Source organism: Taeniopygia guttata, chromosome 15 (genome assembly GCF_048771995.1).
Source record: "Taeniopygia guttata chromosome 15, bTaeGut7.mat, whole genome shotgun sequence".
NCBI lineage: Eukaryota > Metazoa > Chordata > Aves > Passeriformes > Estrildidae > Taeniopygia > Taeniopygia guttata.
In genome coordinates this window covers 10,335,682-10,346,717 of record NC_133040.1, presented here as the reverse complement: position 1 = coordinate 10,346,717, position 11,036 = coordinate 10,335,682, and the positions used below count along the sequence as shown (strand labels likewise).

The window sequence follows — 11,036 nt, the reverse complement described above, 5'->3', positions numbered from 1 at the left end:
CTTTGGATTCTCCTGTTCCTCCAGCATGGGTGCAGCCTCACAGCCCATCTGCCCAGGGTGGCCGCACTGCCAGCCCTCAGGGGCACAAGGGTGCTGCAAAGAGCCCTGGAGGGCCGTGCTGGCTCTCAGCACAAGGACCACGAGGCTGTAGGGAAGCAGGTAAACTGAGCCTTGGATTCTCCCAAGCTCCAGGGTGAAATTCCACCTCAGCCTCGGGCATTTGGCTGTGCTGTGGAAGGGGGAGGGAGCTGAGCCTGTGTCTGCCCAGCCCAGATATTTGGGATGGTTTCCCAGCAGGCGCCTGACTCCTGCACCTCCCACTTCCTTCGGGCAGGCTCAGGGGGCCAGAGCCGCGTCTGCCCTGGGGGGTTTTAGTGCTGCTGGATCTGCCTCCGAGCCCCAGGGGAGGGAAGGGGCTGCTCGAGAGAATCAAAGGCTTTGTTTGACACGCACAGGGCTCAGTGTCCATGCCGGGATCGGGCACAGACAGGACGCTCCCGAGGGCTTAGCCCCGAGCTGGAGCTCAGCTCTGTGACGTGCCCTGGGGACACCTTGAGCCGGGCACATCTCTGTGGGGAGAACAGGTCTGGCATCTCCCACGGGCATGCAGGGCTGAAACAGGAGGGAGAACACATCAGAACAAGAGGTCCTTGTTAATGCCACTTTCTAAAGGGCTGCCCAGGAGCCTCTGCCCGGGAATCCATCACCCTTCGAGGGATATGGGCGGACAAGGATGAGGGAGGCTGAGATCCAGCACAAGAGGATTTCTTTTAATCCGTGTCCTGCTGGATAACCTGGAGCAGGAGTTTTGCCTTCTCTGGGCTATGCTGCTCCTCCCTGCACAACTGGGCTGATGCTCCCCTCTGCTGAGAGAAATACTGGAGAAAGTGCAAATGCTGAAACCTCCAGCAGGACTTTCAGCGACCTAGGTCGTCCAGGACAGCGGGTGAAACTATTCCTGAACTCACATATTCTACAACTTTTCTGACCCCTTTAATAAACCAGAGCTATCCCTGTCACCCTTCACAGACTCTTCACTGAGTCTCTTATACAGGGTAACACCACAGGTCTTTTTTTCCAGAGGTTAAAAACCTCTTTTGGTTTTCTTTTGGTCTGTGGCTTCCTTAGTGATGGTGATGATAACCCGAGCACACCTCTGCTCCCTGCACGTGAATTTGCACTTGGATCTGCTGAAGTCAGCACAAGGCATCTAAAACAAACCAGAAAAAAAGGCCTTTAGCCATTGTTGGGAGCGATTTCAGAAAGCCTCTCATTTACATTCACCGAGAAACTCCCTGTTGTGAAAGCACTTCCCTGGCTTTGTTCCACTACCCCTACACATGGGAGAGTTTTTTTGGGTGCCTGGGTGGACGGTAATGGTGGCACACCCGTAGAACCGGGAGTCCAGGTCCCCAAATTCTCCCACATCACCTTCCCGTAAAAGTAACCAGCTCAGGGGAGATGTTTCTGGGGTTTTTTCCCTTCTTTATTTTTTTCTTGGTTATTGCCTGCAGTTAGGCACAAAGTTCCCTGGGCATGGACCGGGACACGGCAGAGACGGGACAGGGACAGGGACAGTGCTGGACAGGATGAAGCACCCCCGGGGCTCCAAACCAAGCCTGATTCGAACCGAACGGAGCTGAGCTGAGCTGTGCCGAGCCCAGCCGAGCCACGCCAAGCTGATTCGAACAGGACCGTGCTGAGTCAAACTGTGCTGCTCGAACCGAGCTGGATCGAGCCTATTCCATACAAACCAAGGACGCCAAGCTGGCTCTGCTCGTGCCGCGCTGCTCAGAGCCCAGGCGAGCCGCGGTGGGCGGTGCCGAGGCGGGGCGGGCGGAGCGGGGCTGTCCCGGGTTGCGGAGCCCGGGCTGGCCCAGCTGAGCTCAGCATGCTGCGGGCGGCGGTGCGCGGCTCCCGGCTCTGCCCGGCCCTGCTCCGGGCTCCCTTCTCGGCCGCCGCCGCCTCCCCCATCCCGGCGCCCAACCCGCGCCCCGACATCGCCTATAACAAGGTAGGGCCGCGCAGGGAGCCCGGGGCGGCCGGGCTGGGCTTGGGGGGTTCGGGGCTTCCGCCGATGGAGCCCGGTGCGGGCTGGGCCAGCCCGGGGTGACGCTGAGCCCGGGGCAGCCGCGGGTTTGGGCCCGAAGAGCAGCCCTGGGTGCAGGAGCGGGGCGCAGGGCGTGTGTCACTATCCCTTTCCCCTCGGTGGGTTCAGCAATCCCGCATCGGTGCGAATAACATAAGGGAAAAAACTCTGGGGAAGGACACGGGAGGGAGGGGAAGGTGCTTGGCTGGTTATCTGCAGAGACCGGACCCTTTTCCAAGAAAATCCCGGGGGATCACCTGTGCGAGGTGCTGCTGGAAGGCAGCGTTCCAAGGCACCCGGCCACTCCCTCCCCGCTGGCCGTGCCCAGGCTCTTGGTGGCTGTATGGGCGTTCTGCAAGTTCTCGGCGTGCACCACGATCTTTGCACTCCTATTCTCTTGCCACACACCTGAAAAAAAAAAATTACCCTTGGAAAGAAAGAGTTGGTAAATAGCTGCTGTTAGCACCTGGTTCTGGTGCGTGGGGAGCCTAAAATCGGTTAATCTGGGAAATAACAGAATCATTTAGGTTGGAAAAGGCCCTTAAGACTCATAAGAAAGGTGTACAAGTTCTGGCACTCTGGACAAAATCAACTCATTGTAGTGTCCATGCCTAAAGCATTTTCCCACTCTTCAGTCTCCTGAGCTTCCAAGTCCAGCCAGGTTTCCAGCTTTTGCAAGGACCTACCAAGATGGGAACATCTTCCAACTCACATGCTGTTTGCTGTGAATTCTTTTATTCACTTGAGGCTGTGTTGTGTGCTTTTAGGCTAAAGTATCTCCTTCATATTGCTGCAGGTTTGGAGCCCACACAAGTCAAGTTAAGCCCTTTTAATTAACCAGGATCCTCAGATGCCATCAAAGAAGCAAAACTCCCTCTGATTTCCCTGGGATCTGGCTCGAAGGCTCACCCTGCTTGGCTTTTTCCTTGCAGATTTTCATAAACAACGAATGGCACGATGCAGTCAGCAAGAAAACCTTCCCCTCCATCAACCCAGCCACAGGAGAAGTCATCTGCCAGGTGGCTGAGGGCGATAAGGTAAATGCTGTTGGGATGAGGTGGGTTTGTTCTCCATGGGAGCAGGTCCACAGGGGTTGCTGAGGAAGGCACCACCCCATGTCCCACCTGGACAGCTCCGTGTTTGCAGCAGTGTCTGATCTCTGCAAATCCCCTGTCAAGTGCTGCTTGTGTCCTTCCTTGACTACTGCTTTAAAAAAAGAGAAATGGTGGGGAACAAAGTCACATAATCATCACCTGCCTTATGCAAGGCCCTCCTGGGAGTCTGTGGCAGAGCTGAGGTGGTGCTTCCCAGCAATTTGGGGTTTTTCCTACAGTCTGGAAACTTGTGTGTGTTCCCCAAGGGAGGAGTGAGTGAGGGAAACCCTTTGTTGTTTGCTTCTCTGTGGCAGCCTGGCTTGTCCTGGCGAGACCATTGCAGCAAGCCAGGACAGAGAACCAAGTAGGAACCAGCAAATGCCCTGACAGGACAAAATCATGGAGCAGAGACAACTGATCAAGGAAAAAACTCCTTTAGACTGGATTCTGAAAAAGTGCCAAAAGTAGACTTCTAGAGCTTTTTCCATGCCTCGTTCTGGGATGCAAATATTAACCCAGCAGGTGACATTGCAGAAATAACCTGATGATATTTGCACTCTGTGTAGCTGAAATAACAGAGGGTGAGCACAGGCAGAGGTTGTGGCTGCACAGCTGTTGCACCCATCTGCTGCTTCCTCCACACGGATGCAGCCGGGTGGGAAAGCCGAGTCCTTGCAGTGTTTGTGCTGAGGGGAAGGTGGCCCAGGGCTGCACCCATGCGCTGCCAGGGCTGCAGGTTTTTCCCCCAGGAGCCTGGCAGGAGCAGCTCTCGTGCTGCCTGGCTGCAGGCTGTTGCAGGGAGAGCTTTTGTTGTTTGCAGCGAGGGAGGGGGAGCTGGTTACTCCCTCCTCACCCTTTGCCTGGGCTCCCCCGCAGGCAGATGTGGACAAGGCAGTGAAGGCAGCCCAGGCAGCGTTCCAGCTGGGCTCTCCCTGGAGGAGGATGGATGCGTCTCACCGCGGGAAGCTGCTGAACCGTCTGGCTGACCTGATCGAGAGGGACCGCGCCTACCTGGCCGTGAGTGCGGGGACTGCGAACCACTGGCTGGGCTGGGGCTCCACCCGCAGCTCACACTTGGGACAGAATCACAGAGGGAGGGTGGGGAGGCGCTTTTGGGAAGCTGAGAGCAAAAGGCCAACGTGCAGGACAGATCCAGGCTGAGAACTGACACGTGAGTTCCCCCCGGCTCTTCAGGAAACCTCGCTCTCTTTGCAGGCCCTGGAAACTCTGGATAATGGCAAACCCTACGCCATCTCCTACCTGGTGGATTTGGACATGGTGGTCAAATGTCTCAGGTGGGTTTGGAGGCCACAGCCACTGCTGGCCCATGGTACTGAGTCTCTGCAGGCTCAGCTACCTCCAAATTCAGGTGCTGTGGGATCTGGGTCTGGCTGATGGTTTCATATCAGACACTTTGGGATAGGTTTTTGCTCTGACTTGCCCAAGTCACACAAGTGGTGGTGATCTGTTAGCACAGAAATAGCAATGGGAGACACAAATATTTCTATTTACTGTTCATTCTTTAAATCACGTGTTGGGAAATAGCTGCACTGAGTTGTGTCCGAAGTGACTGAAAAAGAGGAACCCCCTTTTATTTTCTGTTGGCAGCAGACTTGTTATTTTAATTCCAGTGACCAAATTGTTATTCTTTCCAGATACTTTGCAGGCTGGTCAGATAAATTCCATGGCAAAACCATCCCGTTAGATGGAGACTTCTTCTGCTACACAAGACATGAGCCCGTGGGAGTCTGTGGGCAAATCATCCCAGTGAGTAAAGTGTAACAGCAGTTCCTGCAGGGCTGCAAGAATTCAGTGTTACAGTGTAAGTTCCCCTCTGTTGCCAACTGCTTCTTCCTCCCAGGGGTAAACAAAGCTGGGCTTGCACCAGCTGAGAGGGCTCTTACCTCACTCAGTGCAGAACTGCTTGTTGATTTCAGGGGTTCTGAGTGAGGTTTACTTTGTATCTGCTGATTTAAAAAAATAATAAAGGGGTTTAAACCCATCTATAGGAATTACCTGAGTAAGAACCACAATTAAGTTTAAACTGCTGCCTAGAATTAACCCCAACATTTTGCATGATGAGAAAAAAAATCCAAGACTCTTTCCTAAGTGCTGATTTGAGTGGAGTTCACTGGTTCATTACTGACTAATCAGAAACTTTCAAGTTCACACCAGCAAATCTCTCCTTGTTTTTCAGTGGAACTTCCCACTGTTGATGCAAGCATGGAAACTGGGGCCTGCCCTGGCCACTGGGAATGTGGTTGTGATGAAAGTGGCAGAGCAAACCCCCCTGAGTGCTCTCTATGTGGCCAGTCTGATCAAAGAGGTGAGGACAAGGCCAGGATTCCATCACTGCTGGAGACAGGAGCAGGGAAGGGCTGTCTGCAGAAAGGCTGGGTTACCCTGGGTGTCTCAGTAGCTGATTTATCAAAAAAAACTCCCTTGTTTATATAAATGTGTGTGCAGATGATGTAAGTCTTGATTAGGGAAGGACTCTTTGAGGTTTGATTAGATAATGAACTTCAGGATGATCAGAAAGTGAACATCTTTCTATGTGTATGCACACCTTCAAACTGTGCTTGGGATGTGGGGTGGGAAGAGGAATTGTCCTGGTTATTGCAAACAGCATTAAGATAAAGCCCTGGGAAATGAAAGGAGAAATCAAAGGAGTAAAGGCTGCTGCTGGTGGAGATCTCACAAACAGAGGAGGGGGGTGAAACCCCTGGTTTGTTAAAGAAATAATGTTGCTGTGTCCTGCTGGGCATTGCCAGGCTGGATTCCCCCCGGGCGTGGTGAACATCATCCCTGGCTACGGGCCCACGGCAGGAGCTGCCATCTCCTCCCACATGGACGTGGACAAAGTGGCCTTCACCGGCTCCACGGAGGTAAGGGAGCCCTGGCACTACGGGGCTCATAGCTGGGTAAAACACTGGAGGTGCCTTGCCTTCTCCACCTCATTTAAAGCTGATTCCAGGGTGTGAGATGTATATTTGCATCACTTTTGTTCTGATTTGATTCTTTAGGATATTCTCTATTGTTTGCATTGAGCTGTTCCTCATTGGAGGTGAAACTCTGGGCAGACTTAAAGCCCTGACAGTGAGAGGATTAACATTAAATGCTGACTGAGGTGTAAACCCAGAGCCCTCTTGCTGATGTGGGAGTTAATTCCAACACCTGCTCTGCTCTCCCTGCAGGTTGGACACCTGATCCAAAAGGCTGCAGCAGAGAGTAACCTCAAGAGGGTGACCCTGGAGCTTGGAGGGAAGAGCCCAAATATCATCATGTCTGATGCAGACAGTGAGTAGTTGCTGGGCAATGTTTGATCTGTGCCTTTTACCTTGGCTTCTTCCAAGCAGAGCTGGAGGAGAAAGGAAATGGAAGCAAAGTTCTCCTGTGTGAGGCTCTAGCAATGACACCACCACTCTGCTGTGCCTCCTGCTGCAGCTGCTGCATTTGTGTATCAGCACTCCTCCACTCCCACTTCTTTTCCCAGTTCTGGGTAGTTCAGCTATCGACAACAACAAAAAAATTGTTTCAGTGTCTTCCTCCAGTCCTTGCTCCAGTTTTGTTTTCATTTCTCTTGGAGCACACCACTCTTTTCCTCTGCTATGAAGTCCTGCTTCCCTCATCCCTTGCATATTAATTCATTTTTTGGCCTTGATGAGACAACATATGCTTTTATATGCCAGTTAAGTAAAGAAAATTTGTCCTTAATACCTGCTAATTTCAAATGAGAACTGTGACCTGCCTCAGTCTAGATGTTTCTCTAGTCTGGGGTGCTTCAATAAAGAATGAAGTCTGTAACTCTTGCCCTACGACCCCATAGCAAATTCTGTCAACTGAAAGGACTTTGTATCCCCAGCAGTCTCTGTGATAATTGTGCTTAAAAAGTCACAGGTCTGGTTGGGTTTGTTTGCTTATTTGTTTTCTCTCCCTCTTCCTAGTGGACTGGGCTGTGGATCAAGCCCACTTTGCCCTGTTCTTCAACCAAGGGCAGTGCTGCTGTGCAGGGTCCAGGACCTACGTGCAGGAGGACATTTACAACGAGTTTGTGGAGAGGAGCGTGGAGAAGGCCAAGGCCAGGGTGGTTGGAAACCCCTTTGACTTCAAAACCGAGCAGGGGCCTCAGGTGGGAGCAGGAAATGCCCTGAGCTGTTATCTCATGGAATTGTCCCAATCTTGAGTCCTTGTGTCGATTAGAGTGGGAGTATCCTTGGCCCTATTGATTAACCTCATTGGAACTGAGCCCATTATCACTGGTGCAGGAGGGAGGAGTTAATTAACCACTGGGACAATTCCAAAACTAAAAATGACTGTTTCCCCGTTGCAATAAGGGATTGCTGGAGGCCAGCAGGTGGGAGTGGAATCTGTTTCCAGTGTGTCCCCTCCTGGCTCTTAGGTGGATGAGGAGCAGTTCAAGAAGATCCTGGGCTACATCAGCACGGGGCAGAGGGAGGGAGCCAAGCTGCTGTGTGGTGGCAACCCCGCTGCAGACAGGGGCTACTTCATCCAGCCCACGGTCTTTGGGGACGTGCAGGACAGCATGACCATCGCCAGGGAGGAGGTGAGCGCTGCGGCACCTCAGGGCTGCTTGAGGGTGCAATGTGAGATGTGAAGGAAAGGATGTGTTCTGTGTTATCTGTTAAAACTAGGTGGAGCAGTGGTTTTTAATTTTTTAATAACATTTCTTTTTGGGGGATATCTTTTGTTAATGAGCTGTTGGATTTTATTGCATGATTGATAAAATTACATAATTTTAACTGTGAGATGTTTTAATTGGGGGAGGAGCTAAGCATTCTTACTTAGATAATTCTCACTATAATTTGAGATCTAAAATACTCTAAGCAGTTTTTTTAAAATTAGATTTCTAGAGGAAGACTAAATTGATCTATATTACTACTAAACTTTTAGAAGAAAATAACATCTTTTTATAAGATTAGTACTTTAACAGAACTACATCTGTCACTGTGAGTAGCGGCTCAGTTTAATCACTGTGACTGGCAGGGTGTCAGGTTCTATTCTGACTCTGTCAGTACTGCATTTTATTTTAATTTTCCTATTAAGTTATAGGGGTTTTTCATTATTATTTATTTTAATTTTCCTTTTAAGTTATAGAGGTTTTTAATTATTAGTTATTTTAATTTCCCTATTAGGTTATAGGGGGGTTTTATTATTATTTATTTTAACTTTCTTATTAAGTTATAGGGGGTTTTTATTATTTTTAGTTTTAGTTTTCCTATTAAGTTATGTGTTTTAAAAATTATTATTTTTTTAAATTTTCTTATTAAGTTATAGGCATTTTTCATTATTATTTTAAATTTCCCATTAAGTTATAGTGTTTTTTTATTATTAATTTTAATTTTACTATTAAGTTATAAGGTTTTTATTATTAATTTTAATTTTACTATTAAGTTATAGTTTTTAAATTATTATTTATACATACTAGTAAAAACCTATTATTCCTATCCTCATATCTTTGCCTAAAAGCCCCTTAATTTAAAAATTACAATAATTGAGGAAAGAAAAGTTTACATTTTCCATTCCAAAAAGAACCTCCTGCCTTCCTCAGTAAACACTTGTGTTTCAAACCAAGCCAGTGGCATTTTGCCCCCTCTTGGTGCAAAACCCTCAGGTTTCCAAGTTGATGTGAGAGTTAAACTCGAGGTTTGTGAAACCCTCGAGGTTTCTCAGCGTGACATTATCTCCCCTCCTGGTGACACCTTTGCAATAGGGGAAGTGACACTGAATTTCACATCCTGTGGGTCTCTGAGCACTCAGCCCTGTCGCTGTTGGACACAAAATGAGTGCACAGAAGCTTGGTAAGTTCAGGAGAGAAAAAGAGCCAATTTTATTTCTGACCTCGCAATATATAGAATTCCAAAAGTGACTGTGGACTTGAGGGTGAAATTGCCACCTCTCCAACCAGTTAAACCAACAGTCCATCAATTCTCTCCTCCCACAAAGAAGAATGCAAACCAATCATTAAGTAGAAATATGTAAATGTTATCAGAAGGCTAAAGAAGTTTTATGAGAACTTTAAAACTTTCAAAAGAACTATAAAAGAAAACTTCACACTTTTAAAAATCAGGACAACACAGCCTCACCTCAGACCCCTGTGATCCGTTCCTGCAGATTTTTCCCATGCTCTGCTTGGGTTTTTGCAGATCTTTGGGCCGGTGATGCAGATCCTGAAATTCAGAACCATCGAGGAGGTGATTCAGAGAGCCAACGACTCCAAGTACGGCCTGGCAGCCGCCGTGTTCACCAAGGACCTGGACAAAGCCAACTTTGTGTCGCAGAGCCTGAGGGCTGGCACGGTCTGGTGAGGCTGGCAGTGCCAGAGGGCAGGGATGGATGGGATTTTGGGATATTGGATGGGATATTTGGCTAGTGAGCTCAGGTGTTTCACCCTCACCTTCCCTTCCAGGATAAACTGCTATGACGTGTTTGGTGCCCAGGCTCCCTTTGGAGGCTACAAAGCCTCTGGGAATGGGAGGGAGCTGGGGGAGTACGGCCTGGAGGCTTATGTGGAGGTGAAAAATGTGAGTATTTCCTGCAGCCAAGGCCTTCCCAAGCCTCTGCTGCAGCTCCAAAATGTCTTTTTTTGACATTTGTGTGTCTTTGTGTCACCAGTGTGGGCTGGGCTGAGAGCTGGGACCCATCTGGGGCAAAACTGGGACTTAAACCTTGAGCTTCCCCCTCTCCTCAAGATTTCCCAGTCTCCAAACCTGTCCCTGGCTGGGATGCACTGGATTTTCTCCTGCCTCTCACCCTTCCAGTGAATATTCCTGAAAAGAAAAAAAAACACCTTGTAACTTTCTTTTTTTTTATTTTTAAATCTCTAGGTGACAATCAAAATTCCACAGAAAAACTCCTAAGGCACAGCAGCCTTCTCCATGGATTTGAAAATAATTATGCAGCTTCATGGCACACAGAGGAAAGCTCAACACAGAAAATTTAGTATGCAAAAATATGTAACTCTGCTTTAAGAGGTGTTTTTTAGGTGTTTAACAGAGCTTTTGTTAAAGAAAAGAAACAAACCTACTTGGCTTTATCTTTTTAAAATACCAAATATATTTGGCTGAGCACTAACAAGGTGGGTGGTTACTCTGGGTACATTTTGGGAATGTGTTATGTGGGTGCAATCACCCATAGGAGAGAGGCGTGTGATTTTTACATCTCTATCTGATAAATAAGCTTCTTTTCCCCAAGAAACCATTTCAGTGCTTGTTTAGGAGGACTTATAGGCTAGAAAATAACAATTATGTGTTGGCTTACAGAATTAGGTCTGTAACCCTTGTCCTATGAACCGTTTCTCTTCTGTGAGCAAAGCGAACTGAGTTCCAAAGTGGTTTTTTTGTTCCGTCCTGCTGGTTGTAGCCACTCCAAATAAACATTTCTTGTCTCGGTGCAGTCAACCCTTTTGTTGGGAGGTTTGTGCCAGTGAGCTAAAGATCTGCTCTGAGTTTCTGCCCTCCGCGCTGTGTTTGTGCTGATGTTACAGGGACACTCCAGCTGGTGGCCGGCCCCAGCGCGGCTGGAGGAGTGAGGGGGGTGAGAGCCTGAGTGAGGGCGGTGGGGCTGCCCTGGGGCCACGGCCATGGTGTGATTTCTGGGGAGGACACCGAGCGCCTTCTGTGGCTCCTTCTGCGATTCCTTCTCGCCGCTTTTCCCTCACGGCCCCAAGAGCGGCCATTGCCCCTGAGGGGAGGGTTGCGCGCGCCCGAGATCTCGCGAGACTTCGAACAACCCTGCCTCTCACCCAGCAGGCGCGCCGAATTCTCGCGAGAACTCCGAGCCGCGAAGGGCGGCAATCTAACCCTTCGTTAGATCTCGCCCACGGAGATCTCGCG

At 49.4% G+C, this 11,036-nt stretch overlaps 1 protein-coding gene across 1 annotated transcript; it reads left to right on the top strand.

Annotated features, from left to right (window-relative positions):
* The first annotated feature begins 1,823 nt into the window (after positions 1–1,823).
* ALDH2 (aldehyde dehydrogenase 2 family member) lies at positions 1,824–10,601 on the top strand. Its single transcript, XM_002196243.7, has 13 exons — positions 1,824–2,014; positions 3,022–3,126; positions 4,060–4,200; positions 4,399–4,478; positions 4,839–4,950; positions 5,381–5,509; positions 5,955–6,068; positions 6,378–6,480; positions 7,128–7,312; positions 7,583–7,747; positions 9,348–9,505; positions 9,611–9,725; positions 10,029–10,601. The coding sequence occupies exons 1-13, from the start codon at positions 1,892–1,894 to the stop codon at positions 10,059–10,061; spliced, it is 1,563 nt and encodes a 520-aa protein (XP_002196279.5). The 5' UTR covers positions 1,824–1,891; the 3' UTR covers positions 10,062–10,601.
* Positions 10,602–11,036: the final 435 nt, after the last annotated feature.

Excerpts from the sequence above, each read along its gene's own strand:
- ALDH2 (XM_002196243.7), top strand. The coding sequence starts at position 1,892 with ATGCTGCGGGCGGCGGTGCGCGGCTCCCGGCTCTGCCCGGCCCTGCTC. Across the intron at positions 4,201-4,398 it reads GGGACCGCGCCTACCTGGCC|GCCCTGGAAACTCTGGATAA; the intron begins GTGAGTGCGGGG and ends CTCTCTTTGCAG. Across the intron at positions 9,726-10,028 it reads CTTATGTGGAGGTGAAAAAT|GTGACAATCAAAATTCCACA; the intron begins GTGAGTATTTCC and ends TTAAATCTCTAG.